Raw genomic sequence first — 18,730 nt, 5'->3', positions numbered from 1 at the left:
AAATTGCGAATTTGTATGAGGGCGCAAATCTACCAGTCATGCTTTATTTTTTCTTCCACGCAGCCGCCTCTCCCACTCCCCGTAATTCAAGAGGGCTATTTCTTGGGGTGATGTTGGGGCACGCGCCACTCACTTGCCCGGCCTCCAGGGAAGGCGGTGAGCCGGCGCGCGGATCCTCCAGCCAGACGAGCGAAGGGCGGGAAAGAGTTAAACCCTCTCGCATCAGCTGTAATTTGAGCGTCCCTGGCAAGCTCTGCTTCTCCAATCTGCGCACGGCAGCCGCGAGTCACAAAGGAGGCCGGGCGAGCAGGACTCTGGGGTAGGGCTGCCCCGAAAGTGGGGCGACAAGACGCTAAAAGGAGCCCCCTCAGCCCCAAACCGGGGTGTGGGGGAGCTGGTAAGATCAGCCATGTTTTGCGGAAAATTTAAAAAGTCCCGCTTGGAAAGCTGCCACCGCCACCAGCAGCAACAAATTTCTGCCCATCATCACGGAGGAGCTGCCAAATCCTCGGGGCACCGCGCGTTCAAAAAATTGGGTAAGTAAAGTGCCTGGCGGGCCGGGCTGCCCCGGAGCGAGGAAAAGGCGAGCCGCGCCTTCCAAGACCTTTCCCAGCTATTTTACTGAGTTCAGATCCAGTGCTGATTAAAGTTAGGGCTCAGCTCTGGCATATTTTAAGTGCCGGAGCTCAATCCTGGAGCGGAGTATGGCAGTTTAGATAGAGGAACTCTGAGCGGCTGCAGAGTGCATTTCCCCGTCAGCCAAGTAACTCCCGAGTCCAAGCGGACTAAGGGTATATGGTGGTGTAAAAGTTGCGGACATAAAAAGATGTTGTTTTTCTCTAGAAATGTATACAGCTGTAGTGATTTTTTGTTTTTAATGTAAGACGTCGGTCTAATGGAATAACGAGACAAATAAGAAATTCCCATTTTTCGAGACTCCAGGAAAATACGTGAATCAGAAGAAATTTGTAATGACAAGGGAATGACATATGTGTTCTTTGTGGTTTTAAAACTTGAAATTAAAGAAGTGCAACAATTTGATCTTGGAGTCAAAAGATAGAAAACATATTTTAAGAACCAAAATTAGCCTTTTTCCTTGTAGTAGGATGACAGAAGCTAAAATGAAAAGAGAATAGTTATTTTATCAACTGAGTAAAGTAACTTTCGACCTCTTCAGTTTTTAATTTAGCAGTGAAAGTTTCGCTGTGAAACTATATAAAGGCTGAGGCTAAATTAGCTCCGAGATCAACCCCCTTAAACTAAAGGGGAATGAATCTGTCCATAATGTATGCATTTAAACACATTTCTGATGTTCGTATGATTCTTAACGTGTTCTGTTATTACATAGTTTAAATGTTTCCAATATATTCTGAATATGATAAAATGAGTAAGTTTTTATGCTCTTTCTTTTACTGATCTTTCAAAAAGTATATGGTAGACTATCCCTGAAGTGGAGGTTTTACTTGCAGATTTATTAACTTTACTCAGGAAATCTTGAGATATTAATCTCAAATACATTAGGCAGGAAAATATTTACATTTCCTAGGAAAAGGCATACCTGCATCAAGTTGTTCTTATTTCAGGAAGGCAGTACCATTTAAAATTAATTGCTGCCAAAGCTCCACTCCGGGAACTATTTGCTGTTTCAGGAATTTAGCTTTAAAGTATGAAAAATAATTAATAGCAGAGTGTTCTTTTTTATGATGCATAACCTGAGCAGCCCTGTATATTCCAATTGTAACGCCTATAATTTGCTAGGTATTGTATTATGGAATATCTGTTAGGAAATAATCAGAGTAAACAGTATCATTAAAAAATTGATTGCAAATGTCCATTTAGTAATTTGTAGTTGATTTAGGAGTCATGACACTTTCAGAAAATATTCATGTATAAAATTAAACATCAAATGATAAGCTAATACAACTTTATAATTTTGCAATGAAAAGTTTTCTTTCCTCCTAATAGCTCTCCTTAATAAAAGAGTGCACTAACAATAAACACTGTAGCTTCAAGTTAACAAACATAGCTTATAGGGACAAAGAACAAATTTCTACAGGTGGGTATTTTGAACCAGATGTAGTGGGGACTGATTAACCTACCCACTTATGAATTACCTATCCATTTAAAAAATGTTTAAGATGATGTACAGGATACATTAAGCTTAACACTGCCTTCCAATATTCAGAATTAATTTATCTGAGATAAAATGCTTTTGAGGATAATGGAGGTAGTGAAATAAATATAATAAAGCCACTGCTCTCCATTAGAAGGATTTTTAAAATACTTACTATACAGTTTCCCATAGTAATAATACACCGGGGCAAAAAAATAAAGAGGTATGATATTTAATTAAAAGAAAGCTGGTTTAAGCCACTCTGTGAAGTATGGATCGGTAATTCATTAAGCAGCTTTAAATATTGGTTTGCTGGTTCTTAGATTAAAACCTTTCATCTTTTATTATAGCTGTTCTCAACTTGATATCATCTAGGTACTGTAAATTGGGACAACCACTTCCAAAAAATTCCCAGGCAGAATATACAGCATACACTAACAATGTTGCGGTTCCAGCACTTGTGGCAGTTGGGAAAGAAACAAACAGTGGAATATGGTCCTATTTCCTCCAGGAGAAAAAGCCCAACAAACACCACAGAATTCTGCATCAGCTGAAGCTTTTGTTTATCGAGTTTATATTCAGCTATTATATATCTATATACTGTAGTATATATGTGTATGCATGTGTATGTATTTATATATATATATACACACACACAAACACATGCACAAACATATACCCAGGACTCTATTAATTAGATCTATATCCCACTTTTGTGTCTATCTGACAATCATGGTGATTTATAGTAGTTAAAATTATAAAACATCAGAATAAAATAAAGTCAAGCTGAATTTAGAATCAGTATCATTAAAATATTTCTTAAAAGAACCCTGTTCCACTAAAGATTAAAAACTTCATGGAAAAGAAAGCTTTTCACATTTTCCTAAAACATGGAAGAGTGGGGGCCAAATGCACGTCCCTGGGAAAAGCTGTGGGTCATGGGATGGGGGGAAGGCTTTCACCTGCATACCAGATATATGAGCTGCTGGTGGCAGGACTCTGAAGTACAATATAAAAATGCTAAAAGATACTTAAAAATAACAGTATTTAAAATGGTAGAATAAACAGCAAACTGTTAGCTCAGCTGATGAAAATTAAAAGTTCTGCATTTACTCAAAAATCAAGCAAAAAAAATATTGGAGGTTTAACATCATCTTTATTATCTGCTGTTTAAAGGATGCTAGCAGAGCTGCCACACAATTTCCTGGGGAAAGGGGTATTCCAAAGCTAAAGAAACACCATGAATCGTTTCCTTTCTAGTTGCCATTCTCTGTACATAATCAGAGGAAACCCAGAGTGAAGTCTTAGATTTATTTATTTATTTATTTATACTCCGAATTTAGTTACCGCCCATCTCACTCAGGCAAACTGATGGCAGAGTTTGTGGACAAGTAGTGTGTTACTCCAGGACAACTTACAGAGTTGTAATAATAATAGGGTCTGCAGGTTTCAGAAGCATGATTCATTGTGGCCAAGTCTGGAACTTTTAACATAACCCCAACAGTAAAAAATAGAGCAAGCTGGAGTCCTGCAAGGAACCTCAAGATGGGGAAAAGAATGCAGAAATGGTCTCTCTGCTCTATAATGCAGCTGGGCTCAGATTCAAGATGGGAGCCACCCTCCCTGAATCCTTTGATGCGGACATATTTATGTATTTATTTAATTTTTATCTCACCTTCATTATTTTTATAAATAACTCAAGGCAGTGAACATACCTAATACTCCTTCCTCCTCCTATTTTCCCCACAACAGCAACCCTGTGAGGTGGGTTGGGCTGAGAGAGAGTGACTAGCCCAAAGCTGGCTGGTCACCCAGCCAGCTTTAGGCTAAGCTGTGGGTTGGCAGTTCGTGATTCTGTGGAAGTCCATCCATTGTCATAGCATGCTGTGTGAGCTAGGTCATCATGTAAATCATAATGAGGTTTACTTATTTGATCAGAATATCTTACATAAACATGGAATTGTGTTTTGCTAACCACTACTTAATGTGCTGACTGAATTCAGGCAGGGGGCTTCATGTTACCCTCTTGCTGTATTACATGGGATAGTTCTGGAGAAAATTGGATTTGATGAATATATACTTAACGGCATAAGTGCAGGAATGTGTTGAACAGAGCTCGTGGGAACCCTTGTTAAATGTTTGAGGGTGATCAGAGACCTTGTTTAAAAAATTAGCTTGATAAAATTTAATGTTATGACCATAGAGGGTGGCAAGACAATGCAAAGAGGAACACTGAGGAGAGATCAGCTGATGGTGACTTGGTTGTGATAAGGCAGGCCCTGTAAAGCCTGCAGCTCAATCCTGCATAAGGAAGGCTAGGTGGGAGAGAGCTTAAGGAAGACTTGAGAGAGGATGGGCTCTTGCATTTTACTTGGTGGAACCTTACCTCTTCCAATGAATTGCTTCCAGAGAGAGAAACAAGATACCTCTGTTTTTATGGACCACCAAATAAAGACTTTGTGCCCCCTTCTGCCCCACTGTTGACCGGAGAGCCCTTATTAATGAATTGGCAGCTCATATCTGCATCCATCCCCCTACTCTAGTGTTTCTCAACCTCAGCAACTTTAAGTTAGGTGGATTCCAACTTCCAGAGTTGCCCTACTCACTAGGGCAGGACTGGATAACATTTGATCCTTGGGCTGTCAGAGTTCTCCTATAGTCAGGGAAAAATAACATGATTGTGAACTGGGTGGTTACAAACAAAGGACAGGAGGAGAGCTCATCCCAAATTGGGGAGCAAGTGGACAGTTATGGAGAGCAGGAAGAAAAATTAGATGTAAGGGGAGGGGGTTGAACATTGTTTCTATATGTAGGGGTTGTTCTTGGATCACTATAGTTATGGAAATTCTTTGGTTATGGCGTCCTACTTCCTTCAACTTAACTGCAGTTCTTGGATTTCTTGTGAAGTTGCCTAAGTGATTCATCCTTGTCTCTTGGATGAAGTCTGACATGGACTTCCCTCCCACTGCCCTTCACTGTTGGCCTTCTGATAAGGACTGATGAGAGTTGGGGTTCAAGCAACATTTTTACATTTGCCATCCTTATGTTAGGGAATCTTCCTGCCTTCTGCTGCTTAATATGTCATTTGCGGAGGGAGGGAAGGAAGTATTAATTTGGGTCCAAACTGTACCACACTGAAAAAATCCTAGGATGAAGCTTTCTGATATATGAGTACTCAGCGTTCTATCGAGGCATCTCTCTTCTAGCTACAGTAGGTAAAATCCTCGCAAGATTCTTGCAAATCGTCTCCTATCTATATCGGAAGACATCCTCCCTGAAACTCAAAATGGCTTCCGTCCTTCCGGGGGGGACAGTGGATATGTTTTTCACTGCTTGATAGCTCCAAGAAAAGTGCAAGGAGCAAAACTGCCCTCTGTACATGGTGTTTATTGATCTAAGGCTTTTGATACTATAAATCATACCGCTCTCTGGACCATCCTTTTGAAAATCAGATGTCCTGATAAATTTGTGAAAATCTTGTGGCTACTCCATGATGATATGATGGCAACAATCCTGAATAATGATGGCTCTCAAAGCAATCCATTTAAAGTGGGATCTGACATTAAACAGGGATGTGTTATTGCTCCAACCTTATTTGCTATCTTCATCACTATGATTCTACACCTTGTTGAAGAGAAACTTCTTACCAGTGCAGAAATTATATATTGAACATGGAAAGCTTTTTAATCTTAGTAGGCTAAAGGCAAAAAATAAGGTAACTATAACTACAACTACAACTGTAACTCTGTTATAGAACTCCAATATGCTGATGATAATGTAGTCTGCGCACACACAGAAGATCTTCAAACTATCCTAAACATCTTTGCAGAAGCATACAATAAGCTTGGCCTCTCACTTAACATTAAAAAAACCAAAGTGCTTTACCAGCAAATTTGAACTAATCCCTTTGCAGCGCCATCAATTCAGCCTGAAGGTGTGTCACTGGAAAATGTTGACCACTTTCCTTATCTTGGTAGCCAACTATCTATAAAAGCCGATATTGATGCTGAAATTCAGCATTGTCTAAGCTCTGCTGGTGTAGCTTTCTCCCGAATGAAGTGCAGAGTGTTTGAGGATCAGGACATCCGCAGGGAGACCAAAATGCTTGTTTACAAAGCTATTGTACTACCAACCCTATTGTACGCCTGTGAAACTTGGAGATTCCATCAACGCCGCCTCTATAAAATTCTGCAAATTACTTGGGAAGGTAGGCGGACTAATGTTAGCGTATTGGAAGAAGCAAAGACCACCTGCGTTGAGACAATGATCATCCGACATCAACTTCGCTGGACCGGCCATGTTGTTTGAATGCCTGATCATCGTCTTCCAAAGCAGCTACTTTACTCCCAACTTAAGAACGGAAAATGGAATATTGGTGGACAGCAAAAGAGATTCAAAGACGTTCTCAAAGCTAATTTTAAAAAGTTTATCAGCTCTGAGAACTGGGAAGTCCTAAGTCATGAGCATTTAAATTGGAGGTCAGCCCTTATTAAAGGCACTACGGACTTTGAAGAAGCACGAGTACAGGGCAAAAGGGAGAAGCAAGCTAAGAGGAAGGCACGTCAAGCAAATCCTCATCGTGACCGCCTTCCACCTGGAAATTTATGCCCTCGTTGTGGGAGGCTATGCTGATCCAGAATTGGCCTTTACAGCCACTTACGGATCCACTGTTAAGATTTTAATCCTGGAAGACAATCTTACTCGGCTACGAGTGATTGCCAATGAACGAACTCAGTGTTCTCTTCTGATATTGCAAGGGCTTTATGAGTGATAGAAGGAGCATGCATGCACAACTTTTTTTTTCATTCAGTGATTGTCCTTTTAAAAAAGCCCACTATTTTTCTACATTCTTTCATTTATGGATTGTCCCATGGCATTTTCTTAAAGGTAAAAAGTAAAGTTTTCTTCAGCTGAACTCTATCCTGTTGACTTATAGGAATGTCATGCAATTTCTTGGTCTCTGTATGGAAGTGGTTTGCCATTGCCTTTTTCTGGGATGTTTTTTACCTTCCCACTTTAATCTTTAGTCCTGGTCTTATATCCAGGGGTTAAGCAGGGCCAACTCCAAGCCCAGTCAAGACTTGTCAGGAGCAGCTCCTCACTTTGCTACTAGAAAGAATGACAAAGTTACAATCTGTAACTTAAACTATTCATCTGTACACATGCACAAAAGAATCCATGTGCAGATTCCCTTACGGCATGGGTGCAAAACGTGAAGCCCAGGGTCTACATATGGCTTGCCCACCTACTTGCAAAATGGGCCCTAGCTTTGCCCTCTTCTGAAAGAGGCTCCTGACATGTTGCACAAAGTCTCATGTGACCCTTGAACAAATGGAAGTTGTGCACCCTTCCCTTACATGACTTGAAATCGTTAGAAACTTGGATATGAAAGGATGCATATATTGTAATATGCAGCCATTTTGACATGGAATGCATTCCCTACTTACACTATAGTCAACGGATTAGATTGTGTATTTGCTTTTTGCACATTGCAACACAGACAGCTACATGCATTTTGAGCTGCTACTTTGGAATTTGCGGGCTTTATTGAGCTTGCCAGAATATTTAAATTGGGGCTATAGTATGTTACTATAGTGTGTGGGTGCCTTTAAGCACTACACCAAATGGTTCTCTACATATATGTTACAAAAATAGTATCTGTGTGAAAGAAAACAAGCCTTTCTAGTCCAGGTACTATTTCTGTGCCAAACCAGATTCATCCAGGAAGTTTAGAAGCAGGTAATAAAAGTGATGGTGCTATTTCATTGTTGCTCTCTATCAATAATATATACTCTGTGTAGCATTAAAATATAAATATATATCTTCAGATACAGGCTACTTTATTTAATGTCAAATCTTACTGTGATTGCCAAATCTGAATCAAAAGAAGTAAGTTTTGAGCAAGTTCTGAAAATTTGCATTTTCTGATTTTTAATGGAGTTTTCTTTAGTTCTGGTGAAGACTGATGCAAAATCACTTTTTCTGCTTTACTCCTCTTTTCTAGGTCCTTAGATGAGATCATGTGAAGGTTCTCTCTTTAATGTTAAAAACAGTTCTATGGTGGCTGAATTTTAAGGTTTGATTCTCTAAGACATTTCAATAGCCTAATTTGCAACTCAGCAAGTAGAATCAGTGGCTTCTTAGTCTCTTGGGACCCCATCAAATAGGTCAGAGCAACACATCTTGATCCTGAAGCAGCTGGTTTGAAAGTGAAACTTTTTGCACACTGTGACCAGGAAACCTATGAGCAGAATTTAAAGACAGAGCACAGTGCTGCATAAACATGAAGAAGCATCGAAGCATTCTCATATATAACTAACAGTACAATTTTCTGCCTTTTACAGGGAGATAAGCCTTTTTGTATAGGTACTGGATGGCAGCTGAAAACTATAGGCAAGACTTGCAGGAATAAAAAACATCCAGGGCTTTTGCTTAAAGCAAGGAATCGAAGATTCCTAAAGAATCTTTAATTACAAGTAGTAATTGAGTTTTTCCATAGATATTTGCAGCTGAAGGATTGGACAATAGATTCTACTTGCAGGCTTTATCTTTCACTAAAATATTGCCTGTTGGAAAGAGAAAAATTATCTTCCACAAGTGTTCTTGGTCTAATGGCTCTTTGGTTTATAATAAACCATGTATATTCAGTGTGTAAAGTTAGCCTAGAAATTGGTGAAAGATTGTCCAATTCTAACGTGAACACTAGAAGTGTGCCCAGATATCAGATGCTTAGTGCTACCAATCAAAAGACATCCTATATCTGGTCAATTTTTTGTTTTGTTTTGTGGAAGGAGAAAGCATGAAAAAATTTGAGAGAAAAGTTGGGTGGACTGTAGATGGAAAATGACACCATCAGGCTTCTTATGAAATTCCAGGATCAGGACCCCAGTGATAGCACAATCAGTGCCTCCAAGATTCAAAATGCTTCTTTGCAAATGAATTTATAGTATACTAACAACAACAACAACAACAACAATGTTGGCTTTAGCCAAGTTACTTTCTCTCAGCTGGCCTAGACCTCCAAGGTATTTGGATGGTAAGAGATGTTTATTAAAAGTGTAAATATTCTGGAATAATTGTAGGAGTAACAAATCATTATGGATTTCAGATAGATTTGAGAATAGATAATCCTCTTTTCAAAGCTTAAACCAACTTGGCGCCTTCCAAATGTGCAGGAATAAAATGTTTATAGTCAGCAAGCAGCAAATGGATTGCTGCATGGTGGTGATGGAAGTTATAGTCCAACACATGTGGAAGCCAATGGATTGGGGGAAACTGCCTTCAAAAAAAGGGAATGCTGTTTGTATATTACAAACTTCAGGCTGTAGTAAGAATGTTCGGTTTATCTAGAACCCAGCCACCTGCCACACAGGAGAAGGATAATCCCTACACATACTTTTACCTATCTAACGTGTGAATCTCATTCCTCTGTAGGGAAAAATAACAACTGTATCACTCTGAATAAAATTCTGTTGGGATGCAGCCTATACTATCCAATAACAATATCCAGCACTGGCAGCCCTATTAGACCAAGTGAGAAAAACCTTTTCCTGTCCCCACTAGGCTACAACTGGGGCTAGACACAAATGTTATTTAAAAGAGCTCCATTTCCCAGGATAAACAATTTTTTAGTTTAACTATTATTCTTAAGAGGAGAAAAGAAAGAAAGAGCAGAGAGAGAAAAGATGGGTTGTCTACGGTATATGCTCATATTTTGCATTTCATTCCCTGCTTCTCCATAATCTGTACTTACACACTTTTAAGACTTTTTCCTTGAGTGATTTTGTACCTATTGTGTTTTCTGAATTCATTCTCCTTTGCTGTGGCCTCTAGGTCATGCTTTGTATTTCAAGGAATACCTTCTTTTGTAATATTTGGTCTTTCTTTGCACCTGATCAACTTGTGTATATACGTCTAGCTATATACCCAAACATTTAAAAAGTTTCACATGATGCCAGTTAGGTCTAAAAGTTTGATTGCTCTGTTGTTTGACATGTCCACAGAGTGCCAAGATAGGCCCAGATGTGTATTTGGAAACTTCTTCTGCTCATACACCAAGGGACCAAAAGGCTATTGTTGCCAGTACAGACAAGCCTGAACTTGTTTCATCTGTTATTGTACCAATCCCAGTTTTAGGACTAAATCATCCTACATGTATGTTGGTGTCCTGAATCTTGAAACTTTGGATTCCAGTCATGGAGCTGCACAAAGCTGAATTCCATGCTGCTTCATATCAAGGAGAGTTGTCATCTTAGGAAATCCACTTAATGGATAGATGGAAAGTGCACTATGTACCACATTTATTTATAACCAGAGTTTATTTCATCCTGCACATGGGCCCTGGCCTTGCTAGCTGAGGACATCTTAAGGTGTTCACAAGCAACAGCAAAAATGCTAAGTAGCCCAGAGTACCATGCTTCTACCAATATTACTATTGCAATTTAGAAAGCAAAAGTCTCCTAAAAGTGAATGTGCATTTTTGCTCATGTAGTTTCAGTAATGGCATTCATCTCAACATGCCATATTGTGGTTTTTGTTTCTTTCTCTCTCTTTTGCCTTTATTTCTTCAATAAAACAGAAGAAAGAGAACAAAATTAAAACAATACCAAAAGAAGGAAGGAAGGAAGGAAGGAATAAAGCAACCACAAAAATTATATATATAAGGGCTTCTCATGCATGATATATTTATATGAAATTTATACAACAATAAAGGGTAACCATATTTCATTGTAATCAGCCATCCATACTTTGCATCTGCAAACAATTTGTTCATAAGTTGTAAATAATACCATATCTTCAACCTGAGGAGTAACTGGGGTAATACATTTATCTTTCCAATGTTGAAGGAGTAGCCTTTCAGCAATAAAAAGGGCACAAAATTCATTTTTGTTGTTCAGCCATCCATTTCTATATGATAGGTACATAGTACAAAAGAATATGAATGTTCACAAACATTAAACCTTGCCGCAAAGCCAAATTAAATATATGTAATTATTTTGAACCTCTGGGGGATGCTTTTCCAGAAGGCAGGCTCTACAACAGAGGAGGCATGCTTCCTAGGCCCCATCAGATCTCATTAATTGACATATGGGACCTATAGTAAGTCTTCTTTGTTGGATTTTATAAGACAGGCAAAAAAACGGGAGAAACGTTGTCCCTCAGATAACCAGGTCCTGTGCCATGAAGGGCTTTACAGGTGACAACCAGCACCTTGAATTGCACCTGGAAGCTCAGTGGTAATCACTACAGCTCATGTTGCAGAAGTGTTGTGTGGTTGTACAGAGGCCTATGACACTGCATTTTGGACCAGCTGTAGCTTCCAAATGCTCTTCAATGGCAGCCCCATATAGAAGGTATTGCAATAGTCCATACTTGACATGAGTAAGATGTGAGTGACTATGAGAAAGGACTCCTGGTCCAGAAAAGGGTGCAATTGGCACACCAGATGAATCTGTACAAAGTCCCTCCTGGCCATGGCTGCTACCTGCTCTTTGAGCAGGAGCTGTAAATCCAGGAAGACCCCCAAGTTGTATACCAATTCTTTCTGGGGAAGTGCAACCCCATTTAGCACTAAAGAAGGAAAATCCCTGACACTGGAAAAATCATAAACCCATAACTAGTCAAGCCTGAGCTTAAGCCTGCTCCTTTCTATCCAGACCCCCACAATTTCCAGGCACTGGATGAGACCTTGAGAGCATCACTTAGTTTACCAGGAGTTAAGATGCATGGCTGAATAATCTTAAGATCTCTGAAATTCTTGTTGCTCACTTTGAGACAGTTTCCTGTTGTTTAGACAAAATGGGAATCACCTATTCCTTATTGTGTTCAGTCTTGCATATCAAATTGATTTATCAATAGCAAGTATTTATAATGACTAATTGTGGGCATTTTTGTTTTGGTCTCTTGGTATGACAGAAAATATGACAACTGAGCAATATGTTTGGCTCTACACTTCCATGCTGGTAAAGCAGAGAGAGAAAAGTGGAAAACCACATAGTTTCCATTATCTGAGAGCAGAAAACATACACATTCATTTGGACTAACAACATTTTTGGGGTTGTTAAATTCCAGCATGATTTTTACTTAGGTGTCTTTGTATAGAGGGTGTCTAGTGACAGCCTGGATAACATATTCACCTACTGTTTTACAGATAAGATAGAATTAGAGATCAGCTGTCATGAGTAAGGATGGCGAGCAGGGGGCTCCCATCCAGACTGTTAAGCGCATGCGTAGCACTGAGGAATTGGTTAGCCATTCAAAGAGACACAGATCGGGACCGCCTTAACCTTTGGGGTTTATATGGCTGGGTTTTTCCCACGCTTCTTCAGTTTGTTAAGATTCCTGTTATGTACTAGCAATAAACATTAGAGACCAGTTCCTTGTCTCAGCGTGTTTCCTGGCTGTTAGGACATCAGCTTGACAACTGTGCTGAACTTTTATGAAAGTAGACATTTTAACATAAATCTGAATTCAGCGAAACCATTCCTATGGAAGTATAAGTGTAATCTCATTCAGTACATAGATTTCCAGTTGTTTGTCTTAACAAGGTGGCAGATCCTGGAGTATCTAGATGAGAAATGTACAGTAAGGCAGAACTCTCCAAAGCTTATCACCAAATGACAATATTTAGTGTGACAGAAGTGAGTGGTGGTTATATACAAGGAGAGTGGCATTAACTATTTAATTAAGGTAAATTCAGATTGTTCAGTTCTTGTCTTGGTTCTACCCACAAAGAGATCAAGTATACCTCCATCTCCTCATCTGGATGATTGTATAACTGGTACAGGTAGTCCTTGCTTAATGACCATTGGTTCAGTGACTGTTCAAAATTATGGTGGCACTGAATGAAGGGACTTACGACCGGTCCCTGAAGTTACAGCTGTTGCAGTGCCCCTGTGGTCACATGATCAAAATTTGGGCACTTGGTAGCTCACCTGCATTTACAATTACAGAGGTGCTTCAGATTCCCCCACCTACCTATCCCCCCCATCTATGCCCTTTTGGCCCCCTGCTGCCCTAGCTGACTGCCTAGCTGACTTCTTTCTCCAGCTGCTGACCAAGCATGTGAGGCAGCTGCTGGCCGCATGAGGCTTTCTTCCAAAGGTCACGCACAGTGGTTTCCTTGCAAGACCTGGGGAAGATGGCCTCTCATACCAAGGGCAGAGATGGGGGGGAATAGGCAGTTCGGGAAAGTTGAAGGGGAGGCAGTCCCTTACAGAACCGAGGCTTGGGGCTGGGAGGGATGAAGCCCAGAATGGCTTGGATTGGGGTGGATCCTTGGCTAACAACTGATGGCATTCGGCTAATGACAGCAACAAGGTGCTGGGATTGCTATTGCTAAGTGATGTGGTCATGTGACATCATGCTTTACGACTGCATTGCTTAGCGATGGAAATTCCGGTCCCAATTACCTTTGAAATTTGAGGACTACCTGTATAAATAAGATAACTATCACATACCTACTTTTTTTTAATCCCACCTTTATTATTTTTATAAATAACTCAAGGTGGTGAACATACCTAATAGTCTTTCCTCCTCCTATTTTCCCCACAACAACAACAACTCCGTGAGGTGAGTTGGGCTGAGAGACAGTGACTGGCCCAAAGTCACCCAGCCGGCTTTCATACCTAAGGCAGGACTAGGACTCCCAGCCTCCTGGTTTCTAGCCCGTTGTCTTAACCACTAGACCAAACTGGCTCTCTTTACTTCCTTAGTTGGAGTTTAGATAAACATTGAACATCTTCCATGTCATAATCAAGCCCTCTAACAAATGCCTTACAAGGAAATAATTCCATTTTGCTTGTTAAAATCAGAATGATAAGCTTTAAATTCAGATCTGAGTCTGTAGTCATTAAGATTTTGATACAATAATTTAAAACTGAATTTGTGTTTTTGCGAAATGGTGGACCATCCAACTTCAGTTGGACTACTGGAAGGCAGAGCTCAACATTTCCCTCCAGGAGGGAACTTCGTATGATTTCCAGCTTCTTATTAGAGATTAACTAACATCCAGAAGTGCTCCCCTATGTAATATGGCAAAGGTAACTAATTGCTCACACTTTCTATTATATATGTGTGTGTGCGTGCATGCATGTGTGTTTGTATGTATATTGACCACAGGGCTTCCTTGAAAAATACACATGTATATTCAAGGAAGCCCTGTAGTTTAGTTTGTTTGTTCTGTTCGAACTGCCTTCTGCTGGACTATCAGGCTAAGTGAGGTGCAAAACCAAATTATGACTCACAAGATAGCTTCCTGACAAAGTTATTAAATATCGACCACTTAAATGTTGCTGTTTCCCAATCTACTGTGGTTGCAGTACCTGGAAATGACAAAACCTGAAGGCCTCAGGTGAATCTGGTGTGCATGTATGTATTGTCTCCTGGTATTCCTAATGCTGCCCAGTCTTTGTGTCCAGTGTGGGCACCACAGAGCATGTTGTTTGCAGGAGAAAGCACTTCTTTTTTTACTCAGCAAAGAGAAGCTTTCCGGTTGGCTTTAAAGAAATTGTTTGCATGCTGCCAAAAAACGTTGAGAGAGAAATGGCATCTGTTCCTTCACACTGTGCTAAAAATTCATGGGGCCTGGCAAGGTATGCTGCTGTCTCACCTGGATGTGAAATGATGTTAGGGACATTATCTTATGGGATGCCACTAGTGCAGTTGCACTCTGCTTTTGGAGTCACAAATTGAGTCTTTAACTTCTTCATTAAAATGAAAAGAAAAAGAAAGATAGCTAAACTGGTCACAAAGAGAACACTCTTTTTCTGTTTAACAAGAGTGCCTATTTTGAGACCAAAACCTGAATGAATGTGACTTCTGGAATAAGAATGGTAGTGCCTGGACCCGGGCAGACAACTCATTTATCTTGCAACAATGAATTGTTCTAACTGCAGTCTATTATGCTTTGGTCGGATTCCATGTTGAATAGCATGTCCAGTTTTGGGCACTGTACTTTAAGAAGGATAATGGCTAAAACTCGATGATTCTGCAGTTTTACTGATAATTGTGCTCCAAAGTAGTTATTCTGTTCCTCAACAACCAGACTACAGTAGCTGCCTCTGTCTGTTTTCAAACGTGTGCTGTGCCATGTTTCTAAATCTGATTTTGAATTGTCTGAGACTCAAGCCGGTGGATACAAGAATACAGGAAAGAGTCTTCTAAAATCTGCACTATTGGGGACATGCCCTTTGGCAACACATGTGGATGATAAACAAGAGTCAGAATTTTCAGCTCTGAAAGGTTGAGATTCATCTGTATTTAGAGAAGGGGGTGGGGGGGAAGGATACTTCTTATTTTTCTTTTCTGCGTTCTGATCCATAGCCAGCTGTAAAAAAGAACTGAAAGGTGAACAAATTCCAGGGTATTTGTATTCTCTATGAATTGGCTTACTTTTTATGGACTCAATACTGTTAAATTGGTTTTTTAATATAATAATATAATAGGTGCAAAATAAAATAATTGGAAAATATTTGTAATGTAAAATAACATGGATGTTTATAGATAACATAATTCTGCAATCTAACTATTTACTCAGACTAGTACATTTTAAAGAAATCTCTTGTGGAATATATAGAATTTTTTTAAATGTGCAATTGGTTTGCATTCTGTTTGGTCCAATGATAGCATAAATAACTTGGAAACATTCAAAAATAATTTAAATAAGAGCTAAAGGAAAATCGGTCTCAGACTCATGTGCTTTGTGGATCTGCGCCTATGCTTTACAAACTCATCAACTCCAGGGATTGTCTAGGAGGTCTGCTTCTTTTTTGTTTTTATTCATCCATAAATCTGCTTCCTCCCCTCTTTTTCCTTTGCTTGTGTTTTCCTCCTGAATTCTTCTCATTTATCCATGACTATTTAGAGAGAACTAAAGGAATTTCTAGGAGAAAAACTGAAGTTTCATTTTTAATAGAACAGATTAGGAAAATTTAATTGCTATTTGAGGGAGAAAAGGAATACTACATACCAGCTACCCTATGTCAACCTGAGCAGGATAAGATCAGGAAAGGTATCATGTTCATTTTTGGATACCTAATATACAAAGAACGAACATCCAGATTTCAAAACATGCTACCAGGATGAGAGCTTGGAATAACAAAACTTGTTCTACATGTTCGGCAGTGACCTGCCTGCATCTTCTTTGAAGTTCTCCCAAGAAAGGTACCTTGTTCTCCCTGGTGGGTGTTTTAGGACTAAGATTTGAAGATCCTCTATCTAACAAGAGCTTGCCAAATGAAACCCAAGATTCATCTCATCTAATGTCCTGTTTCAAGATGTTTTTAAGAAGTTCACAAACAGAATTTTGTGGTAACTTTGTGGGGATCCTGTGCCCCTTTGATTTTTCACCCTGTTGTCCCAGTTCTTCTAACCTAATTAATCTAACTGAGAAGCCCTACAGTTCATAACTGAAATTAGTATTGAAATGCTGCTTTCATTGGCTGTCTCTGGGAGCAAGTTGTTCTAAGAATATGTACTTACTTTCAGAAGCTCAGGATTTAAAATGGTTTTGGAGTAGGGAGTTTTGTTCCACAGAAATTAAAGCAGAAGATGCATATTCTTCCCTATTATGGCTTGCTTCAGAATTCTCACTCTAAGAAGCTTGCATTATTGACTTACAAAAGGAGAAAGGTCTCCTGATTCTCCCCCTACACTTGGAGAGCACTTTTCCCCTCCCCTGGAATTAGAATTTGTCTTTTGGATTCATAATGCTTGGCCTGATGGTTGGCTGACCCAGGTGCAGGTGTGTACTCACAGATCTGACTCTGACAACATTCTAGACCTAAGAGAGTGTTCCTCTTCCTCCTGTTAACCTCAAAAGGCCCAGCCAGAGATTGAGAATGTCAAAAATTTGCCTTCTTAATTGTTCTTAAGCCAAATAGAGTATTCATAAGGATGCTAGTGTGCAGGAAGTGATACATTAAATAATTAAAGACACCTAGAAATCACAGATACACAGCTCTTGCTACACCTCATTATGAATTATTTTCCAGTCTTGCTTCCTGCTAGCAGCCTTCCTTGGTTGCAAAAATAGGAAATTCTGTAGTAATTTCTACATTGTATGATTGGACCTGTCAATCTCCCCTGACAAAAAAGAGCCACATGGTAGTCACTCACCCTCCAAGTAGGCTTTAAGTTGTGTAATTTGTTGCCTTGAGTCTGTCTCATGTACATGGAAAACGGGTGTGTGTAGGACTAAGGACTACTGGACTAAGTGGGGGGGGGCAGTGGTGATAATCTTATGTTTGCTAACTTGCTAAAGTGTAGGGTGTGAATACTGTATGGAGTGTATCTCCGATTTTAACTTGGAAATAATTAGCCCCATTCTGTCCGAATGTTAGAGTGAGAGCTTCCTGAATAATTGTCTGAAGTCAATAACAGGGTACACAGGGACCAGTAAAATGAAAATAAGTCCAGACAAGATAAGTGGCGTTTTTGGCATTTACAGTAGTCTCTTTTGGATTCCTTTACATTCCTAAAACAGGCCCTGTGTCCAAGTTCTTGCCACCATGGGCAAAATCTGACAAGGTCCACTACTGGGTAAGGCAGCCTTTCTCAACTTTTTGACCCTGGAGGAACCCTTGAAATATTTTTCAGGCCTCAGGGAACCCCTGCATATTCAGGCTCAAATATAGGCCAGAAGTTTCATAATTATTGCATTCGTTTCACGTGTAGGCCTGTATATATGCATTAACAGTGTTCTTACACTAGAAATAAAGAATGAAACTTACGTCTTTAATGTGAAGTTGCCTGAATTTGAAATATTTTTTAAATAAATCATGATCTCCCAGGGAATCCCTAGCGACCTCTTGCGGAACCCTAGGGTTCCATGGAACCCTGGTTGAGAAACCCCAGGGTAAGGGTAGACAAAGGGCAATGGCAAACCACCCGACTATAGTCTGCCAAGAAAATGTCGCGAAAGTGGCGTCCCCCCAAAGGGTCAGACATGACTTGGTGCTTGCACAGGGGACCTTTCACCAAGGGTAGACACAAAAGATGCAACCTTTAACACCCTTCCCTAGCCTGTGGAAGGTTTCTTCTCTCACTTCTGTGGTTAGTGAAGCCACATGGAACAAAGTCAAGGCATGGCCTAGAGAGATCTGATTGAGAGGCTTAGAGGTCTGCCCTTGAGCCATGTTTTGCTTTACTAACTACATTTTTTAAAGGTCATCCTTGAGGGTGCTATTCCAGTTATGGAAACCTCATAGGCTAGCCTGGAACTAAGTGGTATCTTTTGCCAGACAAAACCATTTATTTTATTCGGGTATTTTGTATGTTGCTATTTCTGTTTCTATATTGTTGTAAATTGCCCTGTAAGTAGTTGCAGAGGGACGCGGTGGCGCTGTGGGTTAAACCGCTGAGCTGTAGATCGGAAGGTCGGCGGTTCGAAACCGCGCGGCGGGGTGAGCTCCCGTTGCTAGTCCCAGCTCCTGCACACCAAGCAGTTTGAAAACATGCAAATGTGAGTAGATCAATAGGTACCGCTTTGGCGGGAAGGTAACGGCGTTCCGAGTCATCATGCTGGCCACATGACCCGGAAGTGTCTATGACAACGCCGGCTCCAAGGCTTAGAAACGGAGATGAGCACCGCCCCCTAGAGTCGGACACGACTGGACT

General features: G+C 40.1%; 1 protein-coding gene across 1 annotated transcript in view; it reads left to right on the top strand.

Annotated features, from left to right (window-relative positions):
* The first annotated feature begins 297 nt into the window (after positions 1 to 297).
* Positions 298 to 18,730, top strand: part of PLCD3 (phospholipase C delta 3) — a 60,152-nt gene continuing 41,719 nt past the window's right edge. The window contains exon 1 of the mRNA XM_063300544.1: positions 298 to 536. Within this exon, the coding sequence (XP_063156614.1) occupies positions 410 to 536 (127 nt within the window). The 5' untranslated portion in view covers positions 298 to 409. The remainder of the gene's footprint in view (positions 537 to 18,730) is intronic.

This window comes from Candoia aspera, chromosome 4 (genome assembly GCF_035149785.1).
Source record: "Candoia aspera isolate rCanAsp1 chromosome 4, rCanAsp1.hap2, whole genome shotgun sequence".
Taxonomy (NCBI): Eukaryota; Metazoa; Chordata; class Lepidosauria; order Squamata; family Boidae; genus Candoia; species Candoia aspera.
This window is presented reverse-complemented; position numbering and strand designations above follow the sequence as displayed.